The 17402-nt window shown below is 38.5% G+C and overlaps 2 protein-coding genes across 4 annotated transcripts in view; both read left to right on the top strand.

The window, feature by feature from the left end:
* Positions 1-17402, top strand: part of LOC126888112 (optineurin-like) — a 729505-nt gene that overhangs the window by 542289 nt on the left and 169814 nt on the right. For all 3 annotated transcript variants that reach the window (XM_050656128.1, XM_050656129.1, XM_050656130.1), the window contains exon 6: positions 3390-3741. In XM_050656128.1, coding sequence (XP_050512085.1) covers positions 3390-3741 — 352 coding nt within the window. The remainder of the gene's footprint in view (positions 1-3389; positions 3742-17402) is intronic.
* LOC126888115 (uncharacterized) lies at positions 10211-13033 on the top strand. The gene is made up of 2 exons (XM_050656133.1): positions 10211-10877; positions 10980-13033. Exon 2 carries the CDS (start codon positions 11200-11202, stop codon positions 12199-12201), a length of 1002 nt encoding a protein of 333 aa, XP_050512090.1. The 5' UTR covers positions 10211-10877; positions 10980-11199; the 3' UTR covers positions 12202-13033.

Raw genomic sequence — 17402 nt, 5'->3', positions numbered from 1 at the left:
TTCATATGTGCCTCCACAAAGAAGAAATATTAAAAAACATACCTTTTAAGAGAACACTTTTCAAATTATATTCAAGATGGCGTATATCCATCTAGATAAAAAGATGAATTCCAATATTATAAAATCAAAAATTCAACATCTTATAAAAATAAAATATGTATGGCATATGTAAGTTTTTTATATGATGCTTAAGTGAAAATATAGAAATTTTTTTTTTACTTTTTGTTGCTATTTTTAAAATTTTTTTTTATTCTTAGATATAATAAACATCTAACCAACGCCTCAATTAAAGGGTTTGACATTTAAACAAAACATAATGAAATCATTTTTGTAGAAGAAAAAAATTAAATAGGTACCTAAAAACCTAGTTTTGAGTTTTTCTCAAAATTTTTTGAGATTAGGATAAAAAGACCACTATACACATTGTAGATTTTTTATCGCCCACAGCTTTTGCGTTGCATTTTTTTAAACGATGCAATGTTTAGCCAGAAATTTCACAAAACCATTTTTGCCCTTAAAACCATTCCACCTTCACCACCTTATGGATTATTTTCGTACACTTTGCTGTAAGAATACGTTTTGTTGGAACATTTTTACAGCTATGTATACTAGTTCACTGATTTTTAATTAAAATTTTTAAATAAACCGTTGACACTTTTTTCTGTGAGATAGGTAATATGTTTACTGCAAATAATAAATTATATCGTTAAGAGCCTTTATAATTTTACTGTATAAGAGCAATAATTCACACAAAATAACTTGGCTTAGCTTAATTTATTGCAAAATACTAGCTTTGGAATATCTACTAATAAAAAATTTTTAAACATATAATCCAAACAAACCATGTTCATATCTTAAGCTTATTTAAAATATCAAAAATATCCATCCTTTATTTTTAATGTAAACAACAATAGAACATGTGAACAAATTCCCACTATGTCTTTACCTATATTCGTAATAAATACCTATACTACCTCCCGCTGTGCACCAAAGTTCGACCCACTCAATCCTTTATTCATTTTCGAATATTTGGCAACGCCGTCTGAGGCAACAACGTACCGGCTTTCATTCTTAGTCATATATAGTTGTGAGGCGACAGCGCATTGGATTTAAGCGAAAGTTTATATATAAAAAAACTTTTAAAATCGTTTCCCCTCTTTAGAGATTCTTAATTAGAAAGTTCCCCTCATTGTATATATGCATATATTTTTTGAAAAAAGGAACTACAAAAGGGTGAGGCGAGGTCGTCATAGTTTTCACCGCGAGGCGACAACGTACCTTTTATAGATATACAGTGGAACTTGGATATTACGGCCTCGGTAGTTACGTCATCTCGGTTGTAACGTCAATTTTTAATAGGTCCGGCCGAAACCTATTCGATAACATTATTAAAAACCCGGTTTTATCGGCTAAAAATAAGGTAAACCTCGTCTATAGCGTCATAAAATTTTACAGACGGTTGTCATTTTTTTATTTTATGAAGGATAAAGTGCAATTGGTTTCCAGTTTGCAAACTTTATTTATCGGAAAGGGTTGTGCAGAAGAAAATAATTGACTTTTTTAGCATTAGAGAACTTTTTCATAAAATGTAAATTTTATGGGTATACATTATAGGTTTTATTTATTATTTTTTTTATCATAAATGCAGCAATAATGCCGTAATAAAATTTTGCCTCGTTAAAATTTAATTTTTTTCTACCTCTTGTATAACGTCACTCTGATATAGCGTCATTTTTTTACTGGACCCTTCAATGACGCTATAAGCAAGTTCCACTGTATATATATATATATATATATATATATATATATATATATATATATATATATGAAAGCTAAAATCAATATCAATAAAAGAAAACTCACCAGGCTTCCGGGTTGAACCGCGTCGTTGATTTCTAGGCCGAGCTTTCGACGTCCTCTCTGACGTCATCTTCAGGGCTTCCGGGGTCTCAGTCTCCTGAGGCTCCAGACACTACACTCACTACTCACTGTGCGTCTTTTTCCGTCTTTACTGTGTGTCTCAGTCTCTCAAGAGACTGAGACCCCAGAAGCCCTGAAGATGACGTCAGAGAGGACGTCGAAAGCTCGGCCTAGAAATCAACGACGCGGTTCAACCCGGAAGCCTGGTGAGTTTATTTTTAATATTAATTCTTTTATTGATATTGATTTTAGCTTTAAGTTTCATTGTATTAACCGCGGAAACCTTTCCGAATATATATATATATATATATATATATATATATATATAAATAAGCAAAATAATTGGCATATAAAGTGAATTGATTTTAGTTGGAAATATATAAAATGATGAAGAGTCATCATTCCATACATTTCTGTGAAACTATATACACCGGTGTTTCGGCCTAATTGGACCTCATCAGTATATAGCAAGTTAAAAAAGGTGTATGTTAACTTTATGATCCACGTAAACACCTTATAACTCACACAGAGTAAGGATATGCCTCTATCATTTTTGTAGCTGAGATTGTTCTCTTCTTGTGGACTAGGCATATAATTGCTCTTTTCCAGTCTCCTGAAATTTCTTCTATATTCCACAAGTCTCTTCTATCTATATTTCATCAGTTTATGAAATCTATCTATCAGTATGTGTACTCCAATTTTGATAATTTCACCTGGTATGTTGTCAATTCCTGGGGCTTTATTATTTTTCAGTGCTTTAATGGCTCCCATTATCTCTTATCTTGTGGGTGGGTTTGTTAGTTCATTATTTTGGTTTTGATCTGCTATCTCGATATCAGGTACTGCATGAGCTGTGTTTGTTTGTGCTTGCTCTGTTAGCAGGCTCTCGAAATAGTTTTTCCAACCTACTTTTATTGCTGCGTAGTCACTGATAATTTGTCCTTCGCTATTTCTAAAAAGATTAGTGCGTGGTTTATATCCCTCTCTGAGTTGTTTCAGGAATTTATATGCTTCTCAGTTTCACCCGTATTGAAATCTTCCTCTATTTTTAGTATTTGGTCGTTTTCGTATCTCCTCTTCTTTCTTCTGCATATTCGCAAGTCCTCATTCGAAACATATCTGTGTTTTCTAACCTTCCCTTGTTAATGAAATCCCACAGTGCATTTTCCGGCGTTGTCAAATCTTGAATTCTTGGAGGCCAAGGCATTGGTATAGGACATTTTGTAGAATCTCGTCCAATTTATCGATCCTGGAAGATTTCATTCACGCGGTTACGGACATAAATTCCAGTTCATAGGAGTCCTGTACAACAAATTCTTACAGCTTCACTGCTGCGTTTCCACTTACGTAAAATTATATTGTTAATAAGTAAAGTTTTATAATATTCTGTTTGATAATTCTCTTGTATAGAATCTATGAATATTGTACTTTATTATTGTGTTTTTATACTATTTAATGATTTTTTGTAGATATCTATCAAAAGTCAGCGTGAAGAATCTCTTCACATGACTATAACTTCCCTAAAATCACAAATGGAAGCTTCAGCAGAAGAAGTTAATACACTCCGGACACAGTTAGGTGAGACCCAAAATGCTTTAACTAGGATGGAAGCGACAAGGAGTCGTGCGTATTCACAAATTCGTGAGTTGACAGATGAATTATCTGAAGTTAGAAGTCAATTAGAGTCGTTACAATCACAAACTCAAGAAAGATCCAGAGATAGTGAATTGGATCACGAGGAGATGAGTGTTCTAAAAATGCAGATGGATGTATATAAAACAGATTTCGAGGAAGAAAGGCGCGCTAGAGAGGTTATGAAAGGTAATATAATGATGATATTTTTAAAGGTAATAATATAATGATTTATCAAATGCACCATTTTAATTTTCTTATAATTTCTATACCCTACTGTTTCGAACAAGATAACTTTTACTTTTGACTACCTATATATATATACATAATTATATAATAATAATAATGTTTATTAATTTCACAGTACAAGAATTAAATACATACATTTTAATTTTATATTCTACGTTTTACATTATTACATTCTACTTTTTAATTTTACATGTTAATCCTGGAAAATAAAGAAACATTTACTCACTACCCGTTAAAACCTATTGGTCGAACACGGGGATAGAAGCTAGGACAAATAATCCCCGGACAAATAATCCCGGACAAAAAATCCCCACAAATTATCCCCGGACAAAAAATCCCTGGACAAAAAATCCCCGGACAAAAAATCCCCACAAAAAATCCCCACAAATAATTCCCACAAATAATCCCCGGACAAATAATCCCCGGACAAAAAATCCCCACAAAAAATCCCGGACAAAAAATACCCACAAATTTTTTTGGACAAAATATCCCCACAAATAATCTCGGACAAAAAATCCCCAAGAAATTTTTTTGCTACCGAATAGTTCTCTAAAAGTTTTCCCGTGAATGCAATTGACGCAAATGTTTTTCAGCTTCAGTGCATGAGAGTTATAGCAATCGCCATGAAACCAGTTTTCTGCACGAAAATAATGATTAGCGATTAAAATTAAGCATACATTGTAATTTCGATTACCAAATGTCGAATTCCAATTGTGAGTTTTTTCAAAAATCGTGGAAGATATGGGGAATAAGCTAAGGCTTTGGGAATCATGTTGTACTTATTGTCTATTCGTGATGATAACTGCTGGTCCAGAAAACGATAATCTTATTGTAATGCAAAAAATTCTGTTCCTTTTTGTAAGTTTAACGTCAAAAATATTTAGTCATCATCATCATCAATGGCGTTATAACTTTTCAACCTTTTTCTAGGCCGCCAGACTGCATCTTTCCACCTTTTTTTAGGCCGCCAGACTGCATCTTTCCATCTTTTTCTAGGCCGCCCTACAGACCTTCTCCCATCTGGCCTCTCCCCCATGCAGCCATGTCTGGTTTGATTTATGGATAAATTTTTAAAGTTTTTTTTATGGATGCACACAGATCCTCAATTACGTTTTCTAAAAACCTGATATCGAATATTTTTTTTAAACATCCTTTATTTACTGCAATCTGTTTTTACAATTTAAAAAAACAATAAGCAATAGGTTTATCACATTAACATAGTGGAAATCCATCCAGTGATGAAAATCCTTTGCGATACATTTCTGATAAAAATATCTGAGATCTAAATAACAATTTACAAAGACATATTTTACGAACATATAAAAAAACATCAATAGTTAAAATACACACACATTAAATTATATAGTCTACGTTTCAGTAATTACAGGTACAGAAAGGTCTAATGGGTCACGGCGTTTTAGTCTTCCTCTCCTCGGTCGCTTAAGTAGGTCTTGCGCAAGCGTATTTGGATGCTTCAGTAGTCTATTTTTGTAGGTTCCACTGAGTGAGACAACGGTGTCTTTAATGTTTTGGATCTGAAGGTCTCGATGTATAACATAATTAGGCACATACCACGGTGCGTTGGTAATATGTCTCAAGACTTTTGATTGAAAACGCTGAAGTTTCAGTAAATGGGAATTAGATGCTGTACCCCATATCTGAATACCGTAAGTCCAAACTGGCTTTAGGATAGACTTATACAATAATAATTTATTGTATAGACTTAATTTGGAGTTTTTGTTCATGAACCAATACATTTTCCTGTATATTATTCCTAGTTGTAGTCGTTTTTTCCAGATGTGCTTTCCCCAATTTAGTCGGCTGTCAAAATGTATTCCTAAGTATTTAACATCATTTCTTGTGGGTATGAGGGTATTGTTTATATGCACAGATGGTACACTTTCCCTGCATAAAGTGAATGTTATATGTGCAGATTTGCTGCCATTTACTTTAACTCGCCACAGTTGTAACCATTTCTCTAAACCATTTAAATGATGTTGTAAATTTTGGCACGCTGTAACTGGAACCGAGCTAGAGGACATTATAACAGTATCATCTGCGTATGTAGCAATTGTGCTGTTTGCTGTTGTGGGAATATCTGCTGTGTAGAGTAAGTATAAAGTTGGTCCCAATATACTGCCCTGGGGTACTCCTGATAGAATTGGAGTTATGTTTGATACTGCTTCATTATGTCTAACCTGGAAGTATCGATTGGTAAGATATTATCTCAGAAGTGTACAGATATGATGGGGAAAATGAGTTTTTATTTTAGATAGCAGCCCATCATGCCATACCTTATCAAATGCTTGTGAGACATCCAAAAAGGCTGCAGTGCAGTATTCTTTCTTTTCAATTGCATCTCTTGCTACCTTGGCAACCCTATGTACCTGCTCAATTGTTCCATGTTGTTGCCTGAATCCAAACTGGTACTCCGGTATCAACTTTTGCCTCTCGATTATAGGATTCATTCTTTGAAGGAGTAACCTTTCAAATATCTTAGATATAATGGGAAGCAAACTGATTGGACGATAAGATGGTAGTTCGTGTGGATCTTTATTTGGTTTCGGTATTAGAATAATTTGTGCCATTTTCCATTGAAACGGAAAATAGCCTAACTTTATTATAGCGTTGAATATGTACATAACCAACCGAAGTCCTTCTTCAGGTAAGTTTTTGCAGATTTTTCCCGATATTAAATCATACCCTGGAGCTTTTTTGATATTAAGATTTTTAACTAAATCTTTAATTTCATTTATTTTGATATTTTCAATCGGAGGTGACATCTGGTAGGGTACCTCTAAGATCTTGTGAATGAATTCTTCTTTCGTAGGGACAATTCTGGGATGAGGTTGAAAAACTTGCCTGAGATGATTAGCGAAAGCTTGGGCTTTGTCGTCATCTGCCTTGGCCCAATCACCATCTTCCTTTCTAATGGGTCCATCATGCTTGATCTGATGTTTAAGTTTTTTTGAGAGTTTCCAAATAGAGTAATTTGTGTCATCCGTCGCAGTGAGACCTTCCAGAAATTAATTTATGCCTTGATCTTTGTATTTGTGTAGTTCTCTTTTAAGAATGCGAGTAGCCCTATTAAGTTGAGTTTTGTCCCCAGGAGATCTGGAAGTTTGCCACTGTTTTCTTAGTTTTCTCTTTTGGTTGATTAGGATTTTTATATGGTGTGGATATGGTGCATAGTTATTCCTCTGATTTAGATCTGGAGTTGCTCTCCAAGCTGCCTGTTGTATGATTGTTGTAAGGTGATGGACTGCTTCCTCAATATTTTCATTTGTTTTAAGAGGAAGATTTAAATTAATTGCATTTTGGATGTTAAGTCTGAATAGACCCCAATTTGTTTTATGATTTGAAAGGGAGGGGTGTTTATTTGTATTGCATACATGTTCCATCACATCAATAAATATGGGAGAATGGTCCGAGGAAAGGTCAAAGGATGGTTTAATATTTAAAAAGTCACTACTAATTCCTTTTACGATAGCAAAGTCGATGAGATCAGGAATTTTATTTCTATCCGTAGGCCAGTAGGTTGGTTGTCCAGTAGAAATTTAAGTCAAATTATTGTCGTTTTAAGCTTTTAATAAGTTCTCTTCCGCGTGTTGTTATCAATCTTGAACCCCAACTTGTATGTTTTGCATTAAAATCACCGGCTACAATGAAATGATGACCAAGCCCATTGAAATAACTAGAGAAATGTTCCTCTTTAATTATTTTACCTGGGGGACTATACGCAACTGACATCGTTATATGTCCCTTGCTAAGTTCTACGGATATCGAGGTTGCTTGAATGTTTATTTCACATACTTTATTTATTTCGTGATGTTTTATATTACTTCTAATGATTAACGCAGTTCCACCATGACCTTTTCCCATTGGATGTGGTGTGATATAGGTGCAGAAGTCTGGCATACTAAAATAGCTCCTGTTTGTCATATGAGCTTCAGAGACCATCATGATATCAAGATTATTTAATTTTATAAATGCCTTAATCTCCTCACTATGGTTTGTGAGACCGTTTGCATTCCAGTATCCAATTTTAATTTTAGTGTTATACATTAAGTTTTGAGAGCATAGTTATGAGAAGGTCGAACATTTTATCCATTCTCTCCATAAGTTTTTGGACCATTAGTTCTAAACTGTTACTTGTTTCTGTTGTGTTCAGTTTTTCTTGTGTAATGCTCGTGTTTGGGACAAATGCGGTGGTGGTTTGATTTCGTCCGTTTGCATATGTAACAGATGGGCGACGAGTATTTGAAAAACTAGACGAAGTTGGATGACTAGGTTGTGTTTTCTCCCTCAGGTTTGGAAATTGTTTTCTTTGGAGCTCTTTATAAACTAAACAGCCTCTATAATTGGCAGGATGATTCTCTTGACAATTTGTGCACTTGACATCTGTAATTCGTTTTTGTTTTGGACATTCGGATGACAAGTGGTTGGCTGCACATTTTACGCATCGAGGCATTCTGTTGCAATATTTATGAGTGTGTCCAAAATGTTGACACCTGTGGCATTGAGGAATTTCTCTTTTGGGATGTGGTGGTTCAACTTCAATAATTGTGTTAAGCAGTTTATTGACTTTATAAATGTCTTTATTATTTGCATTTGCAACTAATTCTACGTGAAAAAGTGGTAGTTCCTTTTTATCCTCTTTTCGTTTTATATTGGAAATATTTTTCACTGAATGTCCTAGTTCTTCGAGTGCCGTTTTAATATCATTAACTTTTGTTGTGGGGTGAATATTGCGGATAACTACCCGAAATCCACGGTCCTGTTTTATCTGATATGTGTGAAATTGTGTTTTTTTTTCTGTTAAACTTTTAACAATATCTGAATAGTTGTCAGGTGAATCAACTTGAAGTTTAATTTGGTTATCCCTAAGGCATTTAAGGGTATATTGATTTGGTAGTTTTTCGTCAAGCAGTTCACGTAACGGTTGTATGTATTCGACATTTTGAATAAATATTGGTGGAGGTTTTTTGGATTCATTTTCATTTTCTTCTTGTACATCATCATCATCAGTAGCTAAGGGGCTATATCTATTGGTCGTTGGCGTAGGTTTCCGTAACCAATAATCCTCAATAGTAGTTTGCTTTTTACTTCTATTCGGAGGACTAACTTCTAGGAGGACTTCTATTCGGAGGAATTAACGTCCAGTCTGTATTATCATTATTCTGAAGAGATTGGTCGGTAGCTTCTGTGTGTTGTGCTGGTTTGTTACCTGATAAGCATGTCGACGTTGAGGCACATTGAGATGGGCTATTGGTGGCGTTTATGCTGTTTTCATTCGAAGAAATACTGTGTGTTCTATTTTTGAGTAAAGGTGGAGGAGTTCGGGCCAGTCCGGACTTTCTTACAGTTGGATTCACATCTGCTTTCTCTAACATGGGAGAGTGACTCTGTATATTATCAGATTTTGGATTTTGGTTTTCCCATTCCATTTCACCTACTACCACCATACTAATTTAGGGTAAATTTTCATTTTTATTTACAAAATTTTTGTTTTGTTTTGTTTTCCCTTACTATTATTTTTCTGAAGTTTAGATTATCATTATAATTGTAGGCACCCACGCCACTGGTGGACAGGGAGATTCTTTCTGTGACTATTCGATATACTAATTAATATTTACACCAAAAAAATGTAAATAAAATTTCAATACATACGTTAAATTGTCCAAGTGTAAAATAACAATAACTATTTACTATTTTTATCGATAGCACTACGATGTAAAGATAACAGCGGAGCACATATCGAATATTAATGAACATAAATTTGTTCCCAAAACCAACAAAAAACTCAAAATAAGCTTTGTATAACTTTCATGGCGGTGCGATGCGTGGAACGGATTTTTTACATTAGTATAATCAAGATTATTGTTTTCAGTATAGTTATCAGTTATTATCATGAATAGACAATGTTTTGAACAGAGTTACTCAAAGCAGAGTGATCAAAAGATTTAAGCCAATTACAACATGATTCCCACAGCCTTAGCGTATTTCCCATATCTTCCACCATTCACGGGAAAACTTTTAGAGAACTATTCGACAGCAAACATTTCTTGGGGATTTTCTGTCCGGAATTTTTTGTGGGGATATTTTGTCCACAAAAATTTGTAGGGATTTTTTGTCCGGGATTTTTTGTGGGGATTTTTTGTCCGGGGATTATTTGTCTGGGGATTATTTGTGGGGATTATTTGTGGGGATTTTTTGTGGGGATTTTTTGTGGGGATTTTTTGTCCGGGGATTTTTTGTCCGGGGATAATTTGTGGGGATTTTTTGTCCGGGATTATTTGTCCGGGGGTTATTTGTCCGGACCCCCGGGGATAGTGTGTGACAATGTTTAGTTTTTGAATATAGTATGTGTATACTAAATGCCTAGCTACAAACATTCTATTATCTTACATGTATTTATTTATTTTCTTTTATTTTTATTGTACTTACTTTACTTTTTCGTGTCTGGATCCGACTACAGTTTTTCTGCCCAATATCGGGCCACGTCTACACCCTTTGTATTTGCGAGCCATAAATCATCGAGGGTGCACTGTGATGGGCAAAGTCTGCATACTCTCAGGTGATCCACGTTCTGTATTTCCCCACATTCACAAAGTGCGTCGTTATCTGTCTTGATGCCCCATTTAATGAGGTTCTGTTTTACAGGGGCAACACCTGTGCGTATGCGATTGAGTGTCCGCCAGGTTCTCCAGTCCAGGTTCATTCCATTAGGTCGTTCTGGATGTAGGGGGAACAGTTCGGGTGGTTCGGCGCTGACATTTTGTAATGATAGGCTGACGCTCCGACCAAACATCGACACTCGGAACCGTGCGATTCTCTCAAATCGCGCAGGTGCCCCCACTAAGTTCCACCTCTCCGAACCAACGCCGCCAGAGGGATATTTAAGAGCATCGCAAGCAACTATCCGGCGGTCCTGAACGACCGTTCTGGGCTCCATAACCAGCCAAGCGAAGTGAGCGAGGCCGGCCAACCTGAATCGCGACGTGCACCGTTCGTGAGGTGATTCGTAAACTCAGGCAGGCCAACTCGAGACGAGACGCACGGTGTACCGAAGTGAGGTAATGTGCGACTCGTAATTCAACGGAGGCAAGCGTATTGAGCGAGCCCCGATAGATATAATATATTTGAATACCGCTGTTAATTTTGTTCTTCTGTTACAGACGCCCATCCGGAGGAGGACTTCGCTGGGACGAGATAGAATGTTAAATTATTATTTTGCGTTAAATTGTTTATAATTTAGAGTTAATAGTTTTGTTTTCAACCTGTGTTTTACTGAGTCTGTCGTCCTGAAAGAACTACCCGTTACAAATTTGGCGCCCGAGCAAAAGTCGAAATATACGCAAGTAAACGTCGTTATTCAACGCCCAGATAATAACAAAAATGCCGACAGATAAAGACACAGACTCAGTATCAGGTGCCACGACGGGTACGTCATGGATAAATCGTCTTTCCAAAGAGGAATTACAGCGCGACGCCGAAAGGTGCGGATTGGATTCCAAAGGAACCGTCGACGAGTTAACGTTAAGACTCAGAACCTTTTATAAGGATCGCGGGGAAGCGACAGGAACAATCCCAAAAATCAATATTTCCAAGGAAGCCGAACCAGACACACTGACCCAAGAAATTTCATTAATTAGAAACCAATTACAAGACTTAACAATGACAAAACAAATGAGGCAATCAGATTTGCTAAATCAAGTGCGGAGGTGGAACACACACTTCGACAAGAAACATTCGGATGCAGTAGACTTCATAGAAAGGATAGATGAATTAAGCCTAGCCTACGAGGTCGATAAGCAAGATCTGCTAAAAGCATTACCAGAATTGTTAGGAGACCACGCATTGTTATGGTACCGAAACAACAACAGACATTGGGATTCATGGACGGACTTCAACAAAGATTTTAAGAAAGCTTTTTATCCCAGAGAATATTTGCTACAGCTAGAGGAGCAAATCAGAAACAGGAAGCAAAGGAAAAACGAACCAGTGGATAGATACATCACGGATATTCAAACATTGATCAGACGAGAGGGATCTTTTTCAAGAAACCAAGAACTCGACAGGATATATAAAAATATGCTGCCAGAATATAAGCTCTACGCTCGCCGCCGGGATTTCGAAGACTTATCGGGATTGCAAGAATTGGCCCAAGAGTACGAAACTTTGGAAGACGAAAGGACCCGAGAAAATAAAAATTTTCACGGAAATTGGAGACGTACAGACCCTACAGAATACGATGCCAAAAGGACATGCTTCCGATGCAAGATGACAGGTCACTTCCGTAGGAATTGTAAAAACCCATGGAAAAAGTTTTGTTCGCGATGCGGCAAAGAAGGGGTCTACAGCAGTGACTGCTGTTCCAGACGTCAGGGAAACGAATAACAGACTGGAGAAACAAGGAGTCGTTCCAGTCTGAGGAGCAAGATTCGACTCCGCTCGTTCTAGCCGTTACACAACAAGCAAGCAACGACATGCGACTATTCGCATCACTGAAAATCGGACAAAGTTCCTACAAAGCATTAATTGACACAGGGACCACCAAAAATTACGCCGGAGATAGAATAGCGCAGATATTCAAACACTCCCTACATAGCTATAACGGAAGAACTAGACTAGCAAACGGATCTTCAATGGAGCTCAACCAGAAGTTAGCAATTGACTGCGAGATCGATAATTTACAAACAAGACAAACATTTATAATAATGCCAGGGTTAACGGAAGATGCAATACTAGGAGTGGAATTCCTCAGGGAACATTCGATCGAACTTAAGTTCGATAGGGATACATCCAAACAGTACGAACAACATCAAGAGGAAACATGTAACACTTTAAAAGACTCCACTCAAAATACAGAGATAGAAAGGTTCCTAAGAAGAGAGCTTAGGGAATTCGAGAAGTTAACAGGTCCCACCAACTTAATAAAGCACGAAATAAAATTGAAGAAAAGGTGCGATCCCGTCAAACAGCCGTATAGGCGGCACAATCCCGCAATGTTGCAGATCATCAACCAAGAGGTGGATAAAATGTTGAAAGAAGGAACTATCGAACCCTCCGCAAGTGGTTGGAGTTCACCGATTGTACTAGTTAGAAAAAAAGATAACTCGTACAGATTTTGCATTGACTTTAGAAAAGTCAACGAACTATCAGAAAAGGACGCGTATCCGTTACCTCGGATATCAGAAATTTTGGATAGACTTAAGGAAGCAAATTTCATCTCAACACTCGATTTGAAGCAGGGATATTTTCAAATACCCCTGGAAGAAGCAAGCCGCCCAGTGACAGCATTTAGCGTACCCGGAAAAGGACATTTTCAATTCAGAACTACCCCGTTCGGACTGCACTCCGCCGGAGCAACTTTCCAACGACTGCTAGACAAAGTAATACCGCCCGATGTAGAATTCGCGTTCGCATACTTGGATGATATCGTGGTAATATCGAAGACATTCCAAGAGCATTTATATCACCTACAAGAGGTCTTCCGAAGACTAAAAGAAGCCAAATTACAACTTAACTTCGAAAAATGTACATTCTGCCAGCCAGAACTCAAATATTTAGGACACGTTGTGGGAGCAGAATGAATAAAAACTGACCCGGAGAAGACCAGCGCTATAACCGAACTTGCAGCACCTAGAAATGTACGCCAGCTCCGTCGCTTTTTAGGAATAACCTCATGGTATCGGCGATTCATAGAGAACTATTCGACAATAGCAGGGCCACTAAACATGCTTCTAAAGAAGAAGATAAGATGGAAATGGACGGATAAGCAGGAAAACGCGTTTAAGGAACTCAAAGCAAAACTTACGACGGCTCCAGTATTAGCGTGTCCCGATTTCTCAAAAACATTCTACCTACAGACAGATGCATCAAACTGCGGACTTGGAGTTGCGCTAACACAAAAATACGACGGCCAAGATAAGGTAATCGCATACGCTAGTCGAACCCTCACACCAGCCGAGACAGAATATTCCACAACTGAAAAAGAATGTCTATCCATAGTGTACGGGATAAAGCAAATGAAGCCATACATAGAAGGGTACAACTTCAAGGTTATATCGGATCATCAATCTCTCAAATGGCTGAAGAATCTCAAAAACCCGTCAGGTCGATTAGCCAGATGGAGTTTAGAACTACAGCAGTACGATTTCGAGGTCATATATAGAAAGGGAGTTCTGAACAAGGTAGCAGATGCTTTATCACGGCAACCACAAGAAACCCTTAATGAAGAACCAGAGCTGGAGTTGTTAGCATCGGAACTAGAATCATGCGATTGGTACGATAATTTATATAGGAATGTGCTCCAAAACCCAGGTAATTTCCCGGATTTACAGATATCAAACGAGAAACTATATAAACACATTTGGAGCAGCCGCAATTTAGCCGACCCAGAATTTAACATCCCATGGAAATTATGCGTACCAAGTTATAAAAGGAAAGAGATTTTGAAAGAAAATCACGACTCAACCACAGCAGGCCATTTAGGAATTGCAAAAACAATTTGCCGGATAGCGCAGAAGTACTATTGGCCTAAGATGTTCAAACAAATTGCAGACTACGTTAGAACCTGTACGAAGTGCCTTCAATATAAACCGTCTCAAATGCAACCAGCCGGGAAAATGCAACCGTCCGCTGTAGAAAAGCCTTGGCATACTGTCTCAATCGATTTAGTGGGACCATTCCCAAGATCTACAAAGGGAAACGCTTTCCTGATAGTCGTGCAAGACCGGTTCACCAAATGGGTCGTCGCCCAACCAATAAAAGCAGCTTCTACGAACCCCCTCATCGACTTTCTACGATCAAAAGTAATTATGCAATTCGGAATCCCAAAGAAAATCATCTCGGACAACGGCGCGCAGTTCACAAGTAGCAGCTTTAGGTCATTCATGAAGTCATACAATATAAATCACATTCTGACACCACCATACTCGCCTCAATGCAATCCAGTAGAACGAACAAACAAGGTACTGAAAACAATGATAGCTACTTACGTGGAGGATAACCATAAAGACTGGGACAAATTCATACCAGAATTCTGCTATGCCATAAATTCGTCAAAACATGATTCCGACAGGATTTTCACCAGCGCTTCTAAATTTTGGAAGAGAATTAGATACAACAGATGTGACAAATGACCAGGGTATACAGGGGTACGCAGAAAACTTAAGCAAGTTAGAAGCGTTGAGGGAATTGTCAAAAGTACACATGGAACACGCTTTCGAGGACCAAAAGAAACATTACGATTTAAGGCGAAGAGACTGGCGGCCACATCCAGGAGACCGTGTCATGAAAAAGGAACACTATCTATCATCGGCCAGCGCAGCGTTCACCAGCAAGTTAGCGCCAAAGTACTCAGGACCATACACAGTAACATCCGTGATATCGCCAGTAATCGTAAAACTGAAATTTGCCGACAGCAATAGCCGTAAGCAGATAACGGCGCATGTGAAAGATTTAAAGCCATGGGTGGGGGAAGACGTCTCGACAGAAATCCCATCCCCACCAAAGGAAATCACTATATAAGCAGCAATATTAGCATTCAGAATTTAGTTCGTCCACATCCACCATGGAAGATATTCTAGAAATTCCTGAACAGATGACCCCCCTAGGAACGCCAGAGAGACCCGGTCTGCCCGTGACACCAGGGAAAGACGCGGAACGGATGTTAAAGAGGTTCCACGAACTATTCGGAACGCCGCCATCCCCGCCAAGGAAGCAGAGTGTCCTCGAATCCCCGGCGGCCCCAGATACGCCAACGGGGCTCGAAGCCCAAGCCGCATCCACTCCAGGAGAACCTCAAACCGCAGAATACTCTGACCTATTGGAAGTCGTCCCAAAGCGACTAATCGAAGGAGGGACCAAAAGGTACAGAATTTCATGCAATAACGGGAGAAAAATTGTAATAAAGATACCACGAGGGATAGATGGAATCAAACGACTATAGACGCCAAAAAAAAAGGTATGTTACTTCTTTTTTTTTTCGAAGAAGAGGGGGTGTAATGATAGGCTGACGCTCCGACCAAACATCGACACTCGGAACCGTGCGATTCTCTCAAATCGCGCAGGTGCCCCCACTAAGTTCCACCTCTCCGAACCAACGCCGCCAGAGGGATATTTAAGAGCATCGCAAGCAACTATCCGGCGGTCCTGAACGACCGTTCTGGGCTCCATAACCAGCCAAGCGAAGTGAGCGAGGCCGGCCAACCTGAATCGCGACGTGCACCGTTCGTGAGGTGATTCGTAAACTCAGGCAGGCCAACTCGAGACGAGACGCACGGTGTACCGAAGTGAGGTAATGTGCGACTCGTAATTCAACGGAGGCAAGCGTATTGAGCGAGCCCCGATAGATATAATATATTTGAATACCGCTGTTAATTTTGTTCTTCTGTTACAGACGCCCATCCGGAGGAGGACTTCGCTGGGACGAGATAGAATGTTAAATTATTATTTTGCGTTAAATTGTTTATAATTTAGAGTTAATAGTTTTGTTTTCAACCTGTGTTTTACTGAGTCTGTCGTCCTGAAAGAACTACCCGTTACAAATTTGGCGCCCGAGCAAAAGTCGAAATATACGCAAGTAAACGTCGTTATTCAACGCCCAGATAATAACAAAAATGCCGACAGATAAAGACACAGACTCAGTATCAGGTGCCACGACGGGTACGTCATGGATAAATCGTCTTTCCAAAGAGGAATTACAGCGCGACGCCGAAAGGTGCGGATTGGATTCCAAAGGAACCGTCGACGAGTTAACGTTAAGACTCAGAACCTTTTATAAGGATCGCGGGGAAGCGACAGGAACAATCCCAAAAATCAATATTTCCAAGGAAGCCGAACCAGACACACTGACCCAAGAAATTTCATTAATTAGAAACCAATTACAAGACTTAACAATGACAAAACAAATGAGGCAATCAGATTTGCTAAATCAAGTGCGGAGGTGGAACACACACTTCGACAAGAAACATTCGGATGCAGTAGACTTCATAGAAAGGATAGATGAATTAAGCCTAGCCTACGAGGTCGATAAGCAAGATCTGCTAAAAGCATTACCAGAATTGTTAGGAGACCACGCATTGTTATGGTACCGAAACAACAACAGACATTGGGATTCATGGACGGACTTCAACAAAGATTTTAAGAAAGCTTTTTATCCCAGAGAATATTTGCTACAGCTAGAGGAGCAAATCAGAAACAGGAAGCAAAGGAAAAACGAACCAGTGGATAGATACATCACGGATATTCAAACATTGATCAGACGAGAGGGATCTTTTTCAAGAAACCAAGAACTCGACAGGATATATAAAAATATGCTGCCAGAATATAAGCTCTACGATGCGTATGCGATTGAGTGTCCGCCAGGTTCTCCAGTCCAGGTTCATTCCATTAGGTCGTTCTGGATGTAGGGGGAACAGTTCGGGTGGTTCGGCGCTGACATTTTGTAATGATAGGCTGACGCTCCGACCAAACATCGACACTCGGAACCGTGCGATTCTCTCAAATCGCGCAGGTGCCCCCACTAAGTTCCACCTCTCCGAACCAACGCCGCCAGAGGGATATTTAAGAGCATCGCAAGCAACTATCCGGCG

Source organism: Diabrotica virgifera, chromosome 7, assembly GCF_917563875.1.
Source record: "Diabrotica virgifera virgifera chromosome 7, PGI_DIABVI_V3a".
Classification (NCBI taxonomy): Eukaryota; Metazoa; Arthropoda; class Insecta; order Coleoptera; family Chrysomelidae; genus Diabrotica; species Diabrotica virgifera.
This window is presented reverse-complemented; position numbering and strand designations above follow the sequence as displayed.

Bases quoted from the DNA above. Each gene is read 5' to 3' on its own strand.
- LOC126888115 (XM_050656133.1), top strand. From the start codon at position 11,200: ATGCCGACAGATAAAGACACAGACTCAGTATCAGGTGCCACGACGGGT.